At 41.0% G+C, this 23,260-nt stretch overlaps 1 protein-coding gene across 1 annotated transcript in view; it reads right to left on the bottom strand.

Annotated features, from left to right (window-relative positions):
- Positions 1–4,853: 4,853 nt before the first annotated feature.
- LOC113407300 (vitellogenin-2-like) overlaps positions 4,854–23,260 on the bottom strand; it is a 27,854-nt gene continuing 9,447 nt past the window's right edge. The window contains exons 16-35 of the mRNA XM_029912371.1: positions 23,089–23,208; positions 22,816–23,005; positions 20,864–20,957; positions 20,543–20,728; positions 19,594–19,738; positions 19,242–19,470; positions 18,979–19,154; positions 18,474–18,611; positions 17,541–17,591; positions 15,010–15,138; positions 13,729–13,941; positions 13,486–13,628; positions 12,734–12,872; positions 12,040–12,175; positions 11,254–11,440; positions 10,294–10,388; positions 9,018–9,115; positions 7,912–8,071; positions 6,194–6,355; positions 4,854–5,179 (exon numbers count right to left, since the gene is read on the bottom strand). Of these exons, the coding sequence (XP_029768231.1) occupies positions 5,061–5,179; positions 6,194–6,355; positions 7,912–8,071; positions 9,018–9,115; positions 10,294–10,388; positions 11,254–11,440; positions 12,040–12,175; positions 12,734–12,872; positions 13,486–13,628; positions 13,729–13,941; positions 15,010–15,138; positions 17,541–17,591; positions 18,474–18,611; positions 18,979–19,154; positions 19,242–19,470; positions 19,594–19,738; positions 20,543–20,728; positions 20,864–20,957; positions 22,816–23,005; positions 23,089–23,208 (2,910 nt within the window). The 3' untranslated portion in view covers positions 4,854–5,060. The remainder of the gene's footprint in view (positions 5,180–6,193; positions 6,356–7,911; positions 8,072–9,017; positions 9,116–10,293; positions 10,389–11,253; positions 11,441–12,039; positions 12,176–12,733; positions 12,873–13,485; positions 13,629–13,728; positions 13,942–15,009; positions 15,139–17,540; positions 17,592–18,473; positions 18,612–18,978; positions 19,155–19,241; positions 19,471–19,593; positions 19,739–20,542; positions 20,729–20,863; positions 20,958–22,815; positions 23,006–23,088; positions 23,209–23,260) is intronic.

Below are 23,260 nucleotides of genomic sequence, written 5' to 3'. Positions count from 1 at the left end.
CAGTTCCAGGCTTGGACCTCCTTTCCAGGATCCTCCTCTTCTCCCTCTGTTGTGTTCCCTCTCTCTGCCACCGACTTCTCCTGCCCTGCCTGGTGAGGCCTCCGCCAGCAACTCTGCTGCCTTCACTGCAGCACTGAGCTTCAGGCATTGCCCCAGCCAGCAGAGCCTGAGAGGGGGAGACAGAGACAGCCCACCATCCAAGCCAGTCCTAGTGCCTGATGCTTCCTGGACACGCCGCTAAGGACCTCCCCTAGAGCACCTACCCACCAGTTTCTCCAGCTAAGAATTCCCCTCACCAGGCCCATCCCCAGCTAGGAATCACCCTAGCAACACCCACACACTGCTCACCTTTAGCAACCCACCACTAGTCTGCACTTGGACTGGAGGGATGTAAACTGTAGAGCAGCGATTCTCAAACTGTGGGGCGGGACCCCAAAGTGGGTCACAACCTCATTTTAATGGGGTCGCCAGGGTTGGTTTAGAGTTGCTAAGGACCGGAGTCAAAGCCAAAGCCCGAGTCCCACCGCCCAGGGCCAAAGCCCCAGGGCTTCAACCCTGGGCAGCAGGGTAGGTTACAGGCCCCCTGCCTGGGGCTGAAGCCCCTTCTGGGGTCGTGAAGTAATTTTTGTTGTCAAAAGGGGGTCACGGTGCAATGTAGTTTGAGAACCCCTGCTGTAGAGCATTGTAAAATGTTTCTTTCTATCTGCCTTCTGCTGGTGCACTCTGAAAGGTACCTAGAGTATGTTAATGGAGTCCTGTCGGTGCTTCATTTGTAATGAAAGGGGTGCCGGGGCTCAAGCAATTTTCTTACATCCGTAACTGATGCAGCAATCCCAGAGGTGCCAGAGCTATGAACTGCCAAGCCTAGAGGTGCCATGGCTCAGCCCTGGTACAAATTAAGCACTGAGTCTTGTCGGAAATGGGATTACATCTGCACAAAGTAGATACCTTTTAGAGAGCATCGGCAGGGTCTATACAGATCAGCTGGAGCACAACATGTTACAGCACTCGCCAGTCACCGCTGCCTGTGGCAGTGGATCCAGCACCCCAAACACCCCTGAAAATTGCCACCGCTGCTCTTCCTGTCAGACCTTGATTGCTCAGTCTGTGCATATGCTGGAGCAGATGAATGCCCTGCTAATAAATAGGACTCATGAATACGGCAAATCAGTAGCAGGCTGTTATAGATTTGCTGTGTTGGAGAATCATATTTAGTCTCTCTCTCTCTCTCTCACACACACACACACACACACATTTGTGTACTTTGGTGAATGACCCAACACCCTCTAGTCATGGGCTGGTGTTGCCCACAATCTACTGGAATGGCTGAGAGAACCATTCAGACAATAAAATCAGTGTTTCACAAAACAGCTGCATCAGGTAGAGATCCCGCCTTAGCTCTTTTGGAGTTGAGAAACACACCTGAGATCATCCCTGGCCTTCCACTTACAGTATCCCTATTTCAGTCCTATGCCATTTAGCCTGGCACTTTAGGAAGTTCAGTGGCTAAGCTGCTTGGCAGCATTGTGCTTTTAGGGGTGTTTATGAGTGTTACTCATTAGAAATGAGCCCAGGCCAGATCCCTGATTCTGAACATCACCAAATTTTGAATAAAGTTGGATCTAAAGCTGGGTCTGAATTTCCATGCTGGTTTCTTGCTACCAAGGGCTGACCAAAGATCCCATTTCTGACCACGCCACATTTTGGAGAAGTTTGGAACCAGTTCAGCATCTTGCAAGCACATTGCAATGTGGTTCAAGTAGAAGAGGCTGGCAGAGTGTTTTCTGTGAGGGCTCTAGGACTGTGGAATTTTCTCCTCAGTCCAAAATTGTCCAAATTTGGTGATTTTCTGGTGCACTACAACAGACCTCTGAGAGGGTTTTTGGATTGGCTGAGGATGTACTGGCGTTGCACGATGATTGTGGGGCAGAAAGGAGTCTCTGTAAGTGGCTGGCTGAGTTCCTGTTTAAAGGAATGCATTAATGCTACTGGGATTTTATTTTATGTTTAATGAGGCATTAGGGCTGCCTAGAGGCTTCTTATTTACTTAAAATTCAAAATAAATAAATAAAAACATTACAAGAAAATTATCCTCTTTGACAAGTCTCCATCCAGGACACATGAGCCCAGAAAGGACATTTGCTTATTGGCTTAGAGCCCTACAAAACAGGATAATGTGCTTTTGTGCATTGACTGCAGTGGAATAGGGGAAAAAACCATTACCAGAACTGTTGTGAAGCAGGAGGTTATTGAGTGGTTCACTGCTCCCCTCTCAGCTCAGAAGCTGCTTCTGCCATTGGGGTTGAGAAAGTTGTTGATTGGCTCTCGGCTCCCACTGTAGTCAGGTGAATTTGCTTGGGGCAGGTCTCCTGCTTTGTAAGGGTATCTGTCCATTTTCTTTTAGGATCTTTTTGCCTCAATAACTTACCCATTATGTTCTTTTTTCTTCTTCCTTGAGTTTGAATGGGGAGGCCTGAAGAGGGAAAGTCTTCCAAAGATTGGCACGATGCCTCGGAAGCGTGGTATACTGGAAACTGGTTTAAATGACCAGCGATTACTTTAAGCATGAGAGATTTCCTAATTCTGCTTACAGACTAGGGGGCTTTGAGTGAAGCCCTGTGGTCTGGGTTGTCTGAGTCAGTCAGCAACCAACCTGTCTGGAAAAAGCCAATTTAAAGCAAGGTGGGGTGAATTGTGCCTCACTGCCTCAAGGAGAAGCCTGTTTTCTCTCTCTCTGTGTTTTTGTTTTTGGGTTCTTGAGTGTCACTGTTCTGAATTCTAAGAAATAAAGTAGTGTTACATTGCAATGTTCTAGCAAAAGTATGTTTATCTCACATCTCTGTGGGTATGTTGTGAACATAAACGGAAGATGAGTAGGGCTTGGCATCCAGCCCATGCTGAGACAGCTCATGATGGTGAGAGGGTGTGTGAGGGAATGAGCTTGGCTGCAGAAAGGGAGGGAGAAAGGGGCATGCAGCTGCAACCAAAGACTGACCATCATTGGTCAGAATGAGAGTCGGGCATGACGCTTATGCCAGCACATCCCTTGGAGTTCTGGTGGGTTCATGTCTCATATTTATTTCAGGCTTTGTAGTCTGATGAGTTCTCTTACAATAGTGCACTATGGGATATCCATGAAATCTGTATTTTCCATCACAGCTCCAGAGTGCAGTGTGTTTGTAATTTTGGTATTAAGCTAGCCTCAGTGCTGAAAGATTCATGCCAGACCATATCCTCTATAATGCAACTGTCCTAATACTGCTTTGTTAGAAAGCAAAGGACATAGTAGAAATGAGTTGACTTCCAAATGATCTATGGTCTACAAAATAGCAACTCCACTGAGTGCAATGTAGTTAAGGTGGGTGATAGTGAGATAGTTCCAAGTATTAAAAAAGCAGCTGTGTACATCACACTATTTGTAACACAGGGTAACCATGAAGTAATTGAAAATTTAATTAACATTAACACTTAATGCTCCCACTAACTTTGGAGCCATGTTTTCAAACAATAAATCCTCACACACAGTCACAAATGTTGAAAGTATCAGCCTCAGTGAGAAGGAGCTAGCTCACAATTATGATAATTCTAACCTGTACAAATCTCTCACAGTGTTTTCTGTATATATGAATATTAATAAAATAATAATAGTTATTATGAAAAATAATACACCATGATCTAGTGGGACAGAGATGACAAGACTTGAAGTCAGCAGATCTGGTTTTCAGTACCAGAGCTGATACTAGCTCATGTCATGACTATAGGTAAGTCATTTAACTAATTGATGCCTCAGTTTCCCTGTCTGTATGTTGAGCATAATAATACCAATCATACCTATTTCGCAGGGATGCTGTGAATTTAATCAATTAAGGTTTGAAATTCTTAGATAGAAGCTGCTATATAAGTGATAATTACAAGTAATTATAATATTTAGCACTTATATAAAACCTTTTCATCTCAAAGTGCATTGCAAACGTTAACTAAGCCTCACGATGCCAGTTAGACTGTCTTCTGCTTTGCATCAACAGAGTGGCATGTAAAAAATAAAAAGGTGTCAGTAATGAAATAGCTTGGTGGCAATATTCCTCAACAGGATGCTTAATAGTCAATGGGGATAAACACAAAAGGTAAAGGCCAGTCCTCACTCAAGTCAGTGGTGAAACGCCCATTGACACCAGACTTTCACACAAAAAGGACAAGCGTTTTTGGGCCTGATTTTGACCTCAGTAACACCAGTTTTACATGGATGTAACTTCACTGCCTGCAATTAAAAAACTCTTGGTTCACACTGGTGTGAGAGCAGAATTAGGCTCTTTATACATTGAAGTAAGTAGTTTTAAGTACTAAGTAGTTAAATTCTCAAACATGCCCCTTTATGCCTTCTCCCATGCTGCCCCACACATTTGGGAGGTGCAGCCCATAAATGTTCACAAAACAACCTTATTATCCACCTTTAAATCTCTCCTCGAAACTCTCCTTTGCCACCAGACCTACAAAAAACTTGTCAATGTTTAGGCCACATGTGTTGAGACCACACCTCTCACGCTGACTTCTTGTCCTCCCCTGTCTGTTTGTATCCTCTGTTGTCTTTTGTCTTGTACTTAACTGTAAGCTAAGGGTGGGGATCGTCTTTTTGTTCTGTGTTTGTACAGCACCTAGCACAATGAATGCTAGTCCCTGACTAGGGCTCCTAGGTGCTGAGTAATAATAAATAACAACAACAATTCTTTACTACATTGAACAGTCCCATTAAGATGGGAAGTAGGTGTGTGTGACATGAAGTAAAACAGACCTCTTCCTTTCTATATACTGTGAAATAAGGGACTCTTCACCATTTCTTTTTAGATGCACAGATTTATTAGGAAATCACATATGTATGAATAGTCAGTATTGTTTCTACAGCGATAAAGTTTAACATTTCCTTGAAAGATCAGTTTTCTCTAAGAAGATTCAGTAGGACTTTAAACACTTAAATTAACATATCTGTGATTGCCTGGGAGGAATTTTCTGGCATCACAGTATAAAAATAATGCTCCAAGTTTCTAATCTGCTGAACTGTAGCCTCATGCAATGCACTGTAGTTCCTCACATGAACATGCTGTGTGGGCTTCAACTGTGTCCTGTATATCCTCTGACTTCTGGTCAAGCTTCATCTGTCCCTCAACTAAGCTGGCAGCTGAATCTGGAAGTGAAGAAAAATGACGGATAAGAATGAAGAAAAAAGAACAGTCAATTTGCAATACGTGGGATTCGTTATACAGACTTCATTAGTACACTGACTGGACTTAGGCCTGGTCCACACTAACCCCCCACTTCAAACTAAGGTACGCAAATTCAGCTACGTTAATAACGTAGCTGAATTCGAAGTACCTTAGTTTGAACTTACCGCGGGTCCAGACGCGGCAGGCAGGCTCCCCCGTCGATGCCGCATACGCCTCTCGCCGAGCTGGAGTACCGGCGTCGACGGCGAGCACTTCCGGGATCGATCCGGGATCGATTTATCGCGTCTAGACAAGACACGATAAATCGATCCCAGAAGATCGATTGCTTACGGCCGGACCAGGAAGTAAGTGTAGACCTGCCCTTAGATTCTCCTAATTATCATGCACATTTCATTTGACTAACTGGATTGAAAATCAGCCATCACAACAAACTAATCATTATTTAAAAGACAGCAATTATAATGCTCATTTATACTAGTTCATTTTGAATCTATTGTTTTTTAAATGTCAAACTTTGAAAACAAAGAAAAATGCATTGTAGATACCAATATTCGTGAAATCTCAGTTGCTCTCTTAGAATCTGGCTCTACCCCCCAAAACCATTGACAAAACTCCAATGATTTCAATGGAAGCAGGATCAGGCCCATAGACAGTGATAAATAAACAATAGATAATATGGGACCTTCATTTAGCTACAGATTTAAAAAGTCATTACCAGGAAAAATGTCATAAAATGCTGACAGGCAACATATTTATTTTTACATCCACTAAAGATAGTGTCACACACCAAATGTTATTGATTAAGACTGCAATTCAGTGAGGTCCTTAAGCACATGCCAAAGCTTATGCATGTGAGTAGTCTTATTGAAATCACAGAGATTACTCACCTGCTTAAAGTTAAGCACCTGGCTAATCAGGGCCTAAATTAGTAAATATTTGGATAGCTTCTATAATAGGATTTTTTGTTGACTTACCAGCTGGCAGACAATGGAAGCCAACAGAAACTGGGGTGGTCTCAGTTGCTGAACATCCTTTCATGCAGCGCAGCACAGGCTCAACAGGGTAGCATTTTGAGTCTTCGCCCTCAAGCCGAATTGTTTTCTCAAGTTTCACAAGTGAGCGCTGCAATTTACAGGCTGCAAATAAAATAATCATTGATATTTCAAAACCTTGTGTAAATGGCTTTAGATTTTCCCCAAATTTCTCCATCTGCTAGTGATATTTTGTGTATATCTAATATTGGCTCCATCCAAAATTCTATATGGATCACATGTAAAGCAATATCCCTGACTAATAATTTTCCTTTGTTTTATTTAATTAGATATATATGGGGATATAGGATGCTTATTTCAGATGGAGTCCTGAGTTATCTCTAGATGAATATGGAGATATTTAACCTAATGTATTTCCTAATGAATATTATGTGGGTAAGTTGATTCACTGAGTAAGTGCGAGACCTGAGTTTAACAGAGAATAGATCTCAATCTTCAGGAGAAGGACCTGGAGCTGTGCAGAAATAAAAATAATCAATAGAGAATGGCATGAATATCATGGCCATTCTGATTAAATATATTTGTGGATATATGGTAGAGCTGGGTGTTATTGTGACGAAGAAACAATCCCCATTGGTCAGTAACAGATAGATCTGATCTTCGGTGATCGCTACAGCCAGTTACAGGAGGATGAGAAGAACCTCAACTTACTGCTGAGTATAATTTTACGCTCTATGCACACATTGAATGTAGGCACTATATATGCTGAACGGCATTGTAATTTAAACTGATGTAACTGAATAAACTACAAGGGCCCCAATTCATCAAATCATAGAATATCAGGGCTGGAAGGGACCTCAGGAGGTCCTCCAGTCTAACCCCCTGCTCAAAGCAGGACCAATCCCCAGACAGATTTTTACCCCAGTTCCCTAAATGGCCCCCTCAAGGATTGAACTCACAACCCTGGGTTTAGCAGGCCAATGCTCAAGCCACTGAGCTATCCCACCTCCAAACCATTTAAGCATGCGCTTTACCTTAAGCACATGAGTAGTGCCAGTGAAATCCATGGGAGTACTCACATGTTTAAAGTTAAGAATGTGCTTAAGTGCTTTGTTGGATCAGACCAAAAATAGTTGCATTGATCCAACAATTTAAATTATCACTCAAAGTAATAATGAGAGCTGGTCAAAAAAATCTGATGGAAAAGTTTTCTGTCAAACAATGCTATTTCATTGAAATACAAGTTTTTTTGCAGGAATGTGTTGATTTTGATGCAATTCTCAATGGAAAATTTTGGAAACTATTTGAAATTGAAATGGAGTATTTTGTTTTTACTCTCTTCTTTCATTTCCTCTTGATTGGTTTCATTATGGCTTTATTGTTTCATTTCAACGTTAAATTTTTTAAAGTTTTTTAAACTTTAATTTTAATATTATGTATGTTATATTTAATATTCATATACCCGAGTTAATATTTTATAACGTTTCAACGTTATCAAAATGAATCATTTCAATAAAGTATTTTTGATGTTTCTGAATCAAATTATATTGGAATTTCTGTTCTGAGAAATATTTCAAGATTTCAACTTTTCATACTTATTTGAGATTTTTTTTTCAAAATGTCAATTTCCCACAGGATGGAAATTCAGTTTTCTAACTAGCTGTAGTAATCATACATTATGTATAGTAAAGTTTTCATACCGCCAGCACAAGGCTTTTCTGACAGAATCCAAGACTGCCCAAAGCTCACTGCATTTTTAGCTACATATCCACTGGGCATCTGAAATTCCTGTTTATTTTCAGCATCATATTTTCCACAAATGCCACATGTTTTCCCCGCCATCCAGAAAGCAACTTGAACCTTTGTGAAAACAAAGTAAAAGTTAATTCAAGTTAATATTTAAGGATAATGTCAATGAAGCAGAATTTTGTTACAGAATGGTCTCCTGAGGTAACATAATTGCAGAGGAAAATAAAAGTTAAGGCAAAGCCAAGATATTTGTTTTTAAAGAACAAGATTTGATTCTGTGCTTTCCGTAACAATCACTCTGGCTGAGATTTTCAAAGGGGCCTGAGTGAGAGTTATTTGAGTGCTTAGCTCCATTAGGTCCTTTTGAAAATCCGTGTGTCCATGTCTAATCTATTAAATGATTGATGCTGAAGATGTAAACATTTTGTTTGATGTATGTTTTTAATAGCTCAATTAGCACTTGCTATACATAGCATTTATTGATCTTCTACATTCCTAGCAGAGCATTCTTCTATTAGAGTTTTTTAAAAAATCAGAGTTTTGACTAGTTGAAGAGTTATATAATGAGAAGTACAGGGGACAGGGATTCAGAATTCCTGAGTTCTCTTTGCAACTATGTCACTGACTCAATGTGTGTTCTGGGCAAGTCACTTCACCACCCCATGTTTTAGTTTATCTAACACACCAGCATGTTCTGAGGCTTAATTCCTCTATGTCTGTGAAACATTTTGAGATCCTCAGAGGAGAGGAGCTGTGTAAGAGACGAATATTATGATGACTGGCTGGAGGCTGTTATTCTGTAAACTCTTTTACCCTGATCTTAAAGTTGGCTTTGCTAATGCAGACCCTTGCACTCATGCAAAGTTTCATCTACTTCAATGAATAGGAATCAGTATGGATACTGGAGTCTGAATGCGGAATTGGGGCTTTATCACTAAATGGAGTAAAATAATCTTGTGATCTGATTAGCAGAGATTCCCTTGTGTAAATACGGCATTTTGTGGATTTTCTGGGAAGTTTATGCAAATGAAAACACTTGCAGAGGAGAGAAAAATACCTTGAATGTACGTCCATCAAAATATAGTTTATCAATGCCATAGTCAGGAGCCACAAGTGATAGACCTTTCTTCTCATTGCTGATCATCAGAGAAGCATCTGTAATAAAAATACAAATGATCTTTTATAATCTTTATAATAATTCTGTAAAAATATAATCAAAGCCTTGTTTTTCTTCAGGTATTTTGTTGTTGTTGAAGAACCAAAACACACTGTATATTAACTAATTACTTTCCTTAAAATTTGCAAATATGGAATGTAGTTGTTGGCAGGAACTAGGGAAACATAATTTTAACTCTATGGCCTTAACAATCACTTTTGTATTAATTTTCCTTTGTAAATATTAACAGGTTCCTATTTATTTCAGGGAACAATAATGGAGTCCGCCAATACTTAGTATCACATTTTTGTAGATATTAAGGCCCTGTCTACACTTTAATGGAGTCAGGAGACTTGACTGCAACTTGGTAGTCACCTGATCCATTTATAGCAGTTACCTGTAACCAAGTAAATGATAATGGGATAAAACCCTGGACTCCCAAAATGTTAATCCAGTTTTGGAAATGTTTGGCCCCATCTATGTCCTACAGCTTTTAACTGTGTTATTATAACCAAGTTGGGTACAACTGTACTGTATCCAGCTCTCTTGATTGTAAACAAAGTTTCAATGTGTCTATTCATAGAACAAAATGTGTATGCATTGAGAGAACAGAATAGGTTCTGCCTAGTGGCTGACTTTATTCCTACAGTTCTCCATAATTTTTGTTAGTGTTCTGTTTTTATAAATATTTCTCTTGATTTTTTCTATTGATATAAAATCCCCAAATGTCACATATAAGTCAAGTTGGCAAAAAAGTCCCAACATATAGATATGGCAATTATAAGAAAAGCTATATTTGGAAAAGTTTCATCATATATGTGATCAAAACATTTGGGATAAAATAATACCCTTCCTCCAGTTCAGAACTTCTGCGAGTCAGAATCCTAAATGCCTACATATTTTAGAAAGGGAGCAGTGGGTCAATTAACCTCAACTGTCTCTTGCTTAACTTTTCAAAAGTTCCCAATTCTAGTCTGTCTTTATAAATGCTGATCTGCAAATATGTAAATAAATGCACAATTTGTAAAGAGTAAATATTACTCTTTAGCCTTAAGTACAAAGGTAAAAATGTTTGTTTCAAGCAATATCACTGCCAAAATGATAAAAATACCTTTACTGGAGTATATTTCTCTCTCTCCTGATACAACCTATGAGAAAGGGCTAAATGGACACCTACCAAAGTCAGATGTATATGTGATATTCTCCACTGGGGTTTCAACACCATTGACCATGAGGTTAAGAAGTCCATTTGCCGGATACATGTCAATTTCACTTTGAAAAGAGGAAAAAATGAATTTATATTCACACCATGTCCAGACTACAACCTCTTTCACTAAATATCCCTGATTTTAGCATTATCTTGTTTCAACATCATAGTTATCATAAATGCACATCACAGATGCCCATCCCACCTTTTGTGTGGGGTAACATCATGTTCTGTTTTGCCATCCATCTTATTCAAGATGCACATGAGGTATAAAGGGAAACACTGACACAACTCTGGGTGCAATATCACCAATGTAACGCTTAGGGCTTGTCTACATTACCCGCTGGATCAACGGGCAGCCATCAATCCAACGGGGGTCTAGTCTAGTCTAGACGCGATAAATCGACCGCTGAGCGCTCTGCCGTCGACTCCGGTACTCCATCAGGGCGAGAGGCGCAGGCAACGGGGGAGCGTCAGCCATCAATTTACCGCAGTGAAGACACCACGGTAAGTAGATCTAAGTATGTCGACTTCAGCTACGTTATTCATGTAGCTGAAGTTCCGTAACTTAGATTGATCCCCCACCCCCTAGTGTAGAGCAGGCCTTAGACAGAAGTCTCTTCTGCGTTACATCTGGATGGTGTGATACCTTTGCATTTCCAGTGTCAGGCCAGAAAAGGAGTTGGATGGAAACAAACTGGCCAAATCACAGTCCAGATAAAATGGATGTGGGGTTGATGAGTTGCAGAGTATGTGGCAGAGGTAACATCTGCTCCCTCCGAGGAAAATGTAGTGGGGAGTGCCCGTCTTTTTTTAGTGAAGTTTGCAATCTCGTACATCAAGTTTGCAGCAGAAGCTAAGAGTGTTTTATTCGAGGTGCTTTTGTCACTTCAGGACTGGATTATTGTAAAGAGTTTTAGAATTACTTACTGACTGCCAAGCTTGATATTAATTGCTTTAAGGTCAGCAGATTCTTCCGCATTCTTCATCATTACCAGGAACTTCAGTTCTGGGCTACAATCCTGGGCCAAGATGTGGTAGCAGTTTGTGGGCAGTGAGTAGTTAAACTGTACCTCATTGAAGGTTGTGATCTTGTCTTGGGAAACTGAGCAACGAGCTGGTAAAAGAAAACATGCCATAGAAACAAGTGAATATTTTCCTTTTCATAAGAGATATTTATTTAAATATAATATTTTATTTTGGCTCTCCATTTCAGTGAGACAACAGATGATATTTTTTTCTCTAAGATTACCTGGGATTTAGGCTACTCAGTGCCCATAATCTCTAAGCAAGGCATGAAATATATATTCCTCACATTTTAGCAACAAATGAGTTTTCTGACAATTCAAAATGTATCCGTTCAGATTTTCCAGAACAAATGATTAAAGTGAATTCATGGATTCCTGTGTAAATTTATCTTGACTCTTGCAGACAGACTGGATGTGAAACAACAGCAGTACGTGCACCAATGTGGAGTTCTTTGGAAAGTTTAATATTCTGATTTCCAATGTGGAAATAAATACTTTGGGGCTTCTGTGCACCATACATTATGTTCTCTACAGTTGGAAATGATTTAACATTATCATAATGAAAAAAATCACTAGAGAGCTATTTATTTCTTAATAAGAGAAAAACAATTCCATGTATTATCAGACAATGCTAAAATAATGATAGAGCCTGTAGAGCTTGTGTCTCTGAAGAGAGTGAACTGCTGACCTTTAAGATGCTCCAGGACTGCGGATGGTGCTTCAGAAAAGAAATTCCAGATCGGGGGCTGCAGTGCTGAGGCTGGTAGAGATGGCCCTACAGGCAATGATAACGGAAGCCAGAAGGCTCTGTTATAAATGGTCAGCTGAAAAGGAATCAGAAAACAGATTTAAAATAGAGTTCAGCAAGCTATTCACAGCAAATAATTTATCTGTTGATTTCAGCCTCTTTTCCTGTTTGTGAATTATCTGCGGGAGGACTTAGATTTTTACAAAAATATTGGTTTTTTTAAATTATTTGACAAATAGTTTATGTGAACATAATTCAACATATTCACTTCTCGTGAACTCTTCACCATGACTATTGCCAGTATTCACGCCTGCTATGTGATTGGTCACCTAAATCATATGGTATTGTTTCTGCTTTCTGAGTGGATAACTTCCAAACTCAAAAAGAGTTTCCAAGATGGCTGGACAAACACAGATTAACATAAGTATTCATGGCACTTTCTCTGAACAAATATCACCACATGAATGTCCTTGGAAAGAAAGTAAAAGTACCATAGACAACAGTGAATCAATATCATGGTTTTAATCTGAACTAATGTTTTCAAATACTTTTTTGGAATGCTCTAATAAAAAAAAAATATCGAAGTATTCTGTCGGGTGAAATATGTGATGGCATGATTATGCTGTATATTTACCTCAGGCAGTTTGGCGACAAAATCACAAGTCCTTGGAGAAGTTAGAGCCACAATCAACTTGGCCTGTTGAGAAGGATTTTTTTGCTGTATTTCAGAGTAGCCTAGTATATAGGCAGCTCCTGGGATGAAAGTGTAAAACCTTGAAAAAGAAAAACATGATTTAACGGTAAAGTTTACTCAGGTCCCTCAGGCACTCAAGTACTGGATATCTGAGGCATTGTCTATCTGACCATAAGTTAGAGGAGATATTAAGGACCAGCCCCTTTGTTGTGGCTGAGAGCAGATGATGAAGACAGCTGAAAAGTCCTCTGGTGTGGAGGAGCTCTTATGTGGCACAGAGCCAGCATACACAGCAACTGGCATAAATTAGAGCAGTCCCCAGGGCAACACAGGTCCACTTTGAGAAACAGTGAGCCATAATGGTCTCCCTGGCAGGCCCCAACCTCACTCCCTGCTTTACTGAACAAGAGCTTCGTGACATAGAGTATCTGGCCCTAACTTTTCAGTAACTTCTGCCTGGTATAGAAGGATTACCTTCCACTTGTACAGTATGGTAGGTTTGTACAGTAGATGGTTATCTTATACTCCTTAGGGGTCATTTGATGAGTTTCCAAACTCAAACAAATCAGAAATGAGAAAATAAAGAGACAGTCAATCAGTCAATCACTGGAAGCTCATTGCTGAATATGGATTTTCCCAGCTTAACTGGACACCATAAAATAAATTGCTGAAATGAAAGGGCAAAACCTCACCAGCTGGCAACTGATTTGACTCTTGAAGGAACTTTAGGCCACTCCAGTTTCACTTGAATGGCTGGGTGATCAGCAAACCGGCCAGTTACAAACTCTGAAGAAATCCTGTAGTCCTGGCAATCCTGGCCCCATTTCAGATAACCCTATAATGGAGACAAAAACATTCCATTTTTTAAAAAGTAAAACATACTTGAGATCGCTGTATTGTGGGTAGAATGGTGCGGTGTTATTTCTGAGTCTTACCGTTGCCTTGTGAGCATTAATGATTGAAGCATCAGCACAGATTTTCCATCTGCTTGATCCTGTGATGTTTGACACAAACACTTGTATCCTGGGTCTGGTGGAGTATAAATCTGTATATAGCACGAACTGGAAGCCTGCCAGCTTTCTGTCATTTCGAAGAGCACGAAGAATAACAGCCAGATCTGGTGCTTTACTGTCTCCCAAAAATTTAGGCTAAAGGCAAGTGAGGAAAAAAATGCCTCAGAACAATATTACAACAGAATTACTATATTATGTTAGCTTTTATTTACGGTACAAATAATATAAATAGAAAGTAAGAAGTTGACAAATGCATGTAATTTGACACATTACAGATATACAATCATATAATATACAATAAATAAAAATGTAATGGGCCAAAACTTGCAATGCTTATTCAGCCACAACTCCAGTTGGTATCAATGGGTGTTTTCACAAAGTGAACATTGAGTAAAAGCTGTGGGATTAGCCCAAATAATCAGCACAAGTGCATTTTTCTGGAAATAAAAAGAAGTGTCTAAGGGTACGTCCAGACTTCCCGCCGTATCGGCGGGTAGCGATCGATTTATCAGGGATCGATATATCACGTCTCGTTAAGATGCGATATATCGATCCCCGAACGCGCTCCCTGTCGACTCCGGAACACCACCGGAGTGAGCGGAGTCGACGGGGGAGCCGCGGCCGTCGATCCCGCCCCATGAGGACCCAAGGTAAATCAATCTAAGATACTTCGACTTCAGCTACGCTATTCACGTAATAATACCGGAATACATTAAATCAGCATGTTTTAGGTATACTGTTTGTTGTTAATACTCAGCACTAAGCTTTGGAGACAAGCTGTTTCTTTGTACCACCCTGCCTGTCTGTCTATATCACCTGTCATCTCTTGTCTTATACTGTATGCTCCTTGGGGTAGAGACCACCTTTTTGTTCTGCGTTTGTACAGTACCTAGCACAATAGGGTCCTGCTCCATGATTGGTCCTGCTCTCCAGGTGAAATAGGAGCAAGCAGTCCTGTGTTTCACAGAGTGTTGGAAGCATGTGGCCTGCTCCTGTTGGTGGCACAGTTGTGTAACATGGGAGAGGGAGGGAAGGTTTCTTGCACAGACATGTTTCTCCTGTGCTTGTAAACAAGAGTCAGCACAGTCTGGCTCCATGTGATTTAATATGGCAGCTACTTTTCTTTACCCATTAGCTGGACAATAATTGCAAGTTCATGCTAACACACTGCATACTGCATTTCTTGAAGACTAAGAAACTGACCCGGGAACCTGCTCTGTTGGTGTCTTCGCTGCTACTGGAACTAGAACTAGAGCTGGAGGAGGAGGAAGAGGAGGAGGAGCTGCTGCTGGTGGTGGCGCTGCTGCTGCCTGGGACTTCCTTTTTGGGATACTGCAACAATAAAAAAAAAAAACATCCTTAGTAGAGCAATTTAAGTTAGTTCATAGGAAGATGTTTGAAACGACAATGTAGAATATTCGTTTACAATGTTCTGCTAAAGCATATTCTAATTACCAGATTATTGTCAATAACCTTTAATCGTATTCCTTTTTAATATCTTTGGGTCTAACCCTACAAATTGTTGCTCACCCATAGATCTTCTTACCCAAGTAGTTCTTATGTATCTGAGCAGACCCATTGGGTTACTTGCATGAGTAAGAATTACTTGTATGGATAAGGCTTGTCAGGATCAAGCCATAAGTCAGGTTCACTTTTGCTCTCTATTTGAGACTATTTACACAGGAACAGTGCATTCAAATAGCACTTGTGCTTTACAAGCTCTTCCTATGGCTGCGTATAAAATAATACCAAAATCACTGCAACACAGCTAAGCTTTGGTTTGATATAAAAGAGTAGCACTGACTCAGTCCATTGCTCTTTAGGAATGTAGGGCCTGATCCCATGAACGGATGAACCACCACTTTTCATCTTACTTTCCTACTGGTCGCTTTACTTTCCATGAAACACTGATTGCAATGGAAATTGTTGCTATTGACTCCTCTTTGGATCAGGCCCTTAACAAGCATCCTTCACTGATACCGTGTTTGTCAATGAGGCTACGCTAGTTCATATCAGAAGAGAAGTTAGCCCAAGATGTCAAGTTATCAGAGCCTGTCAAATTATTTAAGTTCCTCATGGCAGGGATTTTGAGCTAAACTCATGAAGGGACTTAGGCGTGGTGGTGCCAGTGAGTGTTGCAACACCTAATTTTTATGCACTCTGTCACCTAGTGGAATCCTTAGGCCCGAGTTAGGTATGCATGCTCCTCTACAAGGCATGGGGAGAATTAGGTGCCTCAGAAAGAGATTCACAAACACCAGCCAGCTGAGTGGGGAGCCACCTAAAGTAGCAATAGGAAATGCCAGGGAGAGGGGCATGTTCGAAGCCCCACCTCTCAAAGATAGGTAAGTGCCTAACTTCACCTTGGATTCACAGCCATTAACCCTCACCTGGAGTTAGGCACCTAAGCCAGCTCTGCTCCTTACAAAAAACAAGAGAGAGAAAGCCTGCATTATAGCCAATAGCCCTGGAGCTGGGGCTGTTTTCAAATTCCTGCTCTGCCCAATTTGGGGCAGAGATTTGAATTTGTGTCTCCTACATCCCAGCTGAGTACCCTGACCCACAGGCTACAGGGTATTCCAGGGCTGGGCTCTCTCAATCTCTCCTGTAGAGCTGTTCCACTTTGTCTAAATAATTAAATGAACATTTGGAAGCAGTGACTTCGGCGTGCATCTCCCACATACCCAAGAGTGCCCTAGCCACCATCCACCCAGAATACCGAACATCCTGGCGGTCAGGACATGCTCCTGGGAGTTGGGAAACTTAGGTTCAAGTTTCTGCTCCAAATCAGGCAGGGGTTGGGGGGATTTGAAATAGGTCTCCCAGATCCTAGCAGTGCCCTGGCTATTGGGTCTTATGGGGGATGGACACACTCTTGCTCCTCTTCCCACATGTGGTCACCCCGGCTGCCTTTGATGGGAGAGGTATGCAGAGCACACTTATCAGGCCCTGCTGGGGAGATAGATGAGGGGCTGCCTAGTTTGAGAATCTTGCTGGGTGTGAGCTAGGACACCGAACATCTCAGCAATGTCGGATTTAGGCAGGTTTGTGCATGCCCACTGGTGGAAATTCAGGCACCTACAGGGCAAGGCAGCAACTGAGTGTGGGGGTTTGGGGATTTCAGTGGCACTAAATGTTGCACTTAGGCACCTAAAATGAGAGTTAAGGTAGGTCTACACTGCAATTAAGCACCCACAGCTGGCCCAGATCAGCTGCCTCAAGCCCGGAGGCTGGGGCTACACAGCTGTTTAACTGTGGTGTAGATGTTCGGGCTCCAGCTAGAACTTGGGCTCTGGGACCCTTCCCCTCACTGAATCCCAGAGCCTTGGCTTCTTATATTTCTACAAAACACTGGGACATATTTAGAAACTGTAAACATTATAAAGACTGGTTTCAGAGTGGTAGCCGTGTTAGTCTGTATCAGCAAAAACAACGAGGAGTCCTTGTGGCACCTTAGAGACTAACAAATTTATTTGGGCATAAGCTTTCGTGGGCTAAAATTAATGAAGTGTTTTTTAGCCCACCTGATGAAGTGGGTTTTAGCCCACGAAAGCTTATGCCCAAATAAATTTGTTAGTCTCTAAGGTGCCACAAGGACTCCTTGTTGTTTTTGCTATTATAAAGACTGTAATACCAATTATTTTCCTTCACAAAGGTAGTAATTCCCATGTGTGTTCTTTCAGGATTTTATTCTACCCATGTCAAGTCAGATGCAATGAGTGAAGAAAACTTACCTCCTGTGTATGTGCTGACTTGAAGCGATACTGATAGATCTCTGGAGTTCTCTTTGAAAATGATAAAAGTAGAAAGTTGAAGAGCCTTACATAGAAGAACCTGCTTTCTGTAATTGCATTGAAATGTGCAGCACTGGAAGTAAGTAAGGATTTCAGACTAAAAAACAACAGTATAAATCTTGAAATGTTTAAATAGAAAAATTAATGCTCCTAAATTAGCAGCCCCTGGAAATTCCACCAGAGAATTAAGACTAAAACACGCAACAGCAAAACCCATTGAGAGAGAGACCAATAAACCAACAAAAATTGGTGGCCTAGTTCTGGTGGCCTGTAGCAATATCTCAGACAAAGCAGTGGAAACCCTGAAGATACTGTACAGGGGTCACCTGAGACAGGTGGTTGCCTGGTGGAAGTGGGGTTCTCAGTGCAGTTTTCACAATATTGGACCAGTGTATTCTGTAGTATCAATTCATAATTTCCTGATATACAACACAAAGCCACCTGCTATCCGAAATGTAACTCACGCTGACTTTATCATCATCAGCACCACCATGCAGTCTAGTGACACACATACGTTACCTGTGTTTTGGAATACTCGCTATCGCTGCTGCTGCTGCTGCTGCTGCTGTTGGGCTCCCTGACGAGTTGATGCCTGCTTCCAGGTCGAGGTGCTTTATTGCTGCTGCTGCTGCTGCTGCTGGTGCTGTCACTGCTACCACTGTCGCTGCTGCTGCTGCCACTGTCGCTGCTGCTGCTGCTACGGCTGCTGCTGCTGCTGTCACTGCTGTCACCGCTGCTGCTGCTGCTGCTTTTGCTGCTGCTTTTGCTGCTACTACTGCTGCTGCTCTCATCTCTGTTTCTAGGTTGTAATGTTTCGTCTTTCGGATCTTGATTTCTGACCTTCTTACCAGAAGGGGAGGGAGAAGAGGAGGAAGAAGAGGAGGAAGAAGAAGAGGAGGAAGTGTCGGCGGATGAAGAAGATGAACTAGATGGATATTTAGCATTGGGCTCTACCCGGAACTCTGTCATCTGGGTCTTTCCTTTCTTGTACCGCTGAGTTCTATTTGCAACCTGCAACAGCATTTCAAAGAACGATGCTGGTGATTAGATACATCAAAAGAAATAATTGTTACTATTTTATCTTATTGCTATGATTATTAAATAAGATGGGGTGAAAAAATAACCGTGCCCACTTATTTAGGCTGAAATTCATCCATGTGCAGAGGGCCAACATCAGGTCTATGCACCACCCAAGTTCCACTCAAGCCTTTGATGTTGACTTACACACACGCCTTTCATTTGAAATTGTACCCTTCTTACTAACTTTATTCTCCATTTTCCATGCAGATATTCCATAATGTATTTTAAAATCGTTGCTTTTTATTTGTTTAAAGAGGGTTCCTGCCCCATACACCCTCAACATCTCAAAGTCAATTACCTTAAACACATTTTCAATTCCTAGGATCTTCTTCAGTTTCATTTGAACCACGTCATCTGGAGATGAATCATCTTCTTCCTCGGACTCTAGGGTTACCACTTGGATTATTTTGAAAGCTGCTCTAGATCCTGCCTGAATCTCCAGCTGTATTTTGTCTATAGCTGCATCTGTAGGGGCTACACACCAGATACATCCATTAGGAGATATACTGCTTCAGCTGTACTGACATGGATAAACAGAAAATCTTGTATTCAATACTATACCTGGTTTCAAAACTATTTTAGCTTCATGTTCTCCAATTAATCGGTGAAAATATGTATTTTTTAAAACAGAGGCATCTCGTGATCTCCTGTAAAAACAGGCCTGACAACCAAAACGAGTCACTTTGACACAAATGGCTTGAGTATATGTTTTTCCTTCTGCACTGTGGTGAAGTTCCTGCTCAGGACCATAGGAATATTTCTTAGGTAGGATGTCAGAAGCCTCTCTTTGCTGCATTAAACATGAACACATTAGTACACTGGTAGCATTTCACAGACAAGAAGTACAAATATCACCATGCATATAGTACAGAGAAAATAAATATTAATATACAAACATAGAAGAGGTAGTTACCGTCACGGCACCTTCTCTCGAAGTTCTTTCAGATGATTTGAAATGCTCCTTCAGAATATTTGATCCAGTACCTTCTGGGAGTACTGGAATCTTCTTCACTGTGCCTGGTTCCCCTATATTTCTTGATACAGCAAAAGCCTTATGCCTGTGGGATTATGCATGAAATATTATTTATAAGTAGCTCCAAAGGGCTGTTGGATGGATTTAATCACATCTCTATTAATGTCTCTATTTTAAGAGTCATACAGTTTTGAACACTGAACTGTAAGAGCCAAATAAATATTTATAAATGCATTTTTGCAGCCTAATAACATGACTTAGAAATCATTTGGTTCTAGATGAACTGCAGGTTGGTACAAGACAATGGGTAACATTTTCAAAACCCATTTGACTTAGGTTCCTGAGTGCCTAAGGGCTTGCCTATACGAACAAGCAGGGGTGTACACTGCCTCTCACGAGCCTGCTGTGTGCTATGGGTCTGTGTGGACCCTGCTGCTGGGCACTGAAAGTTCCTTAGTGCACTTTGATCTACCCACCCTTTGAAATGGGAGTAGATTAAAGTGCACTAAAGATCTTTTCGTGCACAGCAGCAGAGACCGCACAGACAGTTAGTGTGCAGCAGACTAGTGCAAGGTAGATTTACACCCTAGCGTGCCATGAACTAAGTATTCATACAGCCAAGCCCTAAGTCACTTTTGAAAGTGGGAATTAAGTTTCAAAGTGATTTAGGTACTTTTTGAAAATTTTATCCCATATTACAAAAAAAACCTAAAACCCAAACAAAAGAAATCATGAATTACATTGCACAAAAGTGGTGCAATGTAACTATGAGTCACATGTATCCTTGATCATGTGAAATGATTATACTGCTTATTGTGTTGGAAGGTTTCACAAACCAATAGATTGCACACAAAAAATATTTTAAATGACAGAAATTTAACAACTCTACCTTCCCATCGCTATCTCAGTCTCCTGTTGGCATGGGGTTGTTCCAAACTTAAAACTTTTTTCCTTCATGTCTATCTTGGCATCAAATTTCAATGGAGCTTGTACACGGAGTTTGGAGTGAATTTCAATAGAAGACTGAAAGTATTCTGTGTTGATTCCCATCATTGCCACTGTGTTAAAGTAGATACTGAAAGAGAGTGAAATTGCCACAGATAAGCAAACAGACACTGTATCTAGCCACTGCTCTTTAAGAGGTAGAACTCCTTTTCTATAGAAGTCTCTGTAAATCTCAGAAAGATAAAAATGAGAACACTTTCCTTACCTTGGGCTGATGTCAGCACGAAGTTGCAAGTTGGATTCATACAACTGTGAAGGTCTAAAATCACCAGATATAGGAGGGGACAGCTTTACATCAACTACAAGAGACCGAGAAAAAAAGTAAAAGATGGTAAAAGTAAAAATAAATGAGTAAAGATAAAAGGTTCTCATAACAGATTATTAATGAAAATAAAAGCCAGGGTGATAAAAGCAAAGTCTTGTCCTGAATTAAAAACTGGATAATCAATAAGAAACTCAGAGATGTAGTGAACAACTACTCCTCAGAGTAGAGAGACATTAGCAGTCAGGAACATGAAGGGTACATACTAGAACTAAGGCTAGTTCAGGGCTGCCCGGGGGGGGGCAAGTGGGGCAATTTGCCCCGGGCCCCACAGGGGCCCCCACAAGAATATAGTATTCTATAATATTGCAACTTTTTTTATGGAAGGGGCCCCCAAAATTGCTTTGCCCCAGGCCCCCTGAATCCTCTGGGTGGCCCTGGGCTAGTTAATTTATTATATTTATTAATGATTTGCAGGGGAAGTGGTGAGCAAGCTGGTGACTTGTACTGATGTCACTAAGTTGTTTCTATGTGTAGAAATCATAAAAGATTCCAAGAAAATCCAGGAAGACTTATATGTGTTGGTGAATTTGATGGCAGGATGGTAGATGATATTCAGATTGGATAAATGGAAGATGATGAACACTGATAAATATAGGTCCTGATTCTGCTCTCAGTTATACCACTGTAAATCAGAAACAACTCCACTCAAGTCAATGGAGTAACCAGTTAAGTGGGATAAGAATCAAACATCATCTAAAATGCTTACATATGCTGATCAGCCCTTAACTTCCAAAATTCATTAAAGGAAAGAAATAAAGGAGCCCAGTTGGATACCTCAGTGAAGAAACTGGGCCAGTGGGCAGCGAATGCGATATTTGGGGATAGAAGTTATTGCAAAAGTTAATGATATGATATTGAACAATGGTATATGCTCTCCTTTGGAGGCAGGTGTTCAGCTTTAGCCTGCTCGTTTTAAGAGAGACTAAAAATATCCAGAGATGGGCAACAAAGATAGCAAATGATATCATAAGACCTACATACAGTGAGCGGCTGCAAAAATTAGGCCTCGAAAAGAAAAGAATTAGAGGGGACAGTAAAGAGGTATTTAAATTTACTGTTACTCAAAGGTAAGGTCCCTCTCTTTGACACATTACCATCATACAGGACAAAAAGGACCACTCAATTCAGTTAATGACAGGCAAGTTTAAAGCAAAGGAAAATGTCTCTTCACCCACAGTGTAGTCAGTTTGTGAGATTCACTGCTGCAGTGAAAGAGAGAGTCAAATAATACTGTCTAATTTAAAACTCTTCTGCATAATCTTATGATCACTAAATATCCCACCACCCGTTAAAACCAACATGTCTAAAATGGAACTGCTCGTGTCCCCTTGCAAGCCCTCTACTCCGGCTCCCGTCCCTATCATTACTGGCAATTCCACGCAGTGACTACTGAGCCATCTTCAGTTCCTCTCTCTCCACGTTGGTACTAAATCTGCTGCGTGTTTTTATGCATCACCTTCAGAATCCACCCATTCCTCCCCATTCCTATAGCAAAATCTCTTGTCCAGGTTTTGGTTATTTCTGACCTTGCGTACTGTCACCTTCTTCTCTTTGGTTTTTCAGATTCTTACCTCACCCTCTCCCTTTTCTGTCCATCCAAAACACTGCAGCAAAAATCATCTACCTTGCCTGCTGCTGCAACTATGTCCCAACCATCTGTAAATATTTTCACTAGCTCTCCTTCCTCCCTTTCTGTCCTGGCTTTCAAGGCTCTACATAAATTAGTCCCTCCTACCTTTCTGTTCTCATAACTTTTCACTCCACTGCCTCCTAATTTGTCTCCCATCCCATGGTTTGATCCAATATAGCTAATCTTATGTTCTCAAGCTCACCACGGGCCGTTGCATGTGCCAGAGCAGTAGTATATAAACTGTATTCCAATGGCCAACCAACAGTGATAGGGACGATGTGCCGAAATTCTCCTGAATATAATGGCTGAACCCATCGTCCTGCAATGCCATTTTGGATTTGATGGATCACTCTCTTCAGCCATGTGTGTCTGTCTGCTGGTCCAGTCACAAGCTACAATGTAACAGAGATACAGCAGGTTAGACGAGGAGATAAAGCTGCCAAACACTTCAGACAAAATTAGGGGGAGTGCGTACCTTCATAGCCTGCTGAATGAGATCCTTGTTGATGTCAGCAAAGGTCAGCTCTTGGCCTAATAGTTTGAAGTAAGCTGATAACACAGGGTTTTCTGAAGGCAACTCCCTCCATCCCAGCAGCTAGGAAACAAACAAACAAACAAACAAACAAACAAACAAACAAACAAACAAA

The sequence above is a fragment of the Terrapene carolina genome, unplaced genomic scaffold (genome assembly GCF_002925995.2).
Source record: "Terrapene carolina triunguis isolate 2854851 unplaced genomic scaffold, T_m_triunguis-2.0 Scaffold210, whole genome shotgun sequence".
NCBI lineage: Eukaryota > Metazoa > Chordata > Testudines > Emydidae > Terrapene > Terrapene triunguis.
The sequence above is the reverse complement of the archived record's forward strand: the minus strand, read 5'-3'. Positions and strand labels throughout refer to the sequence as shown.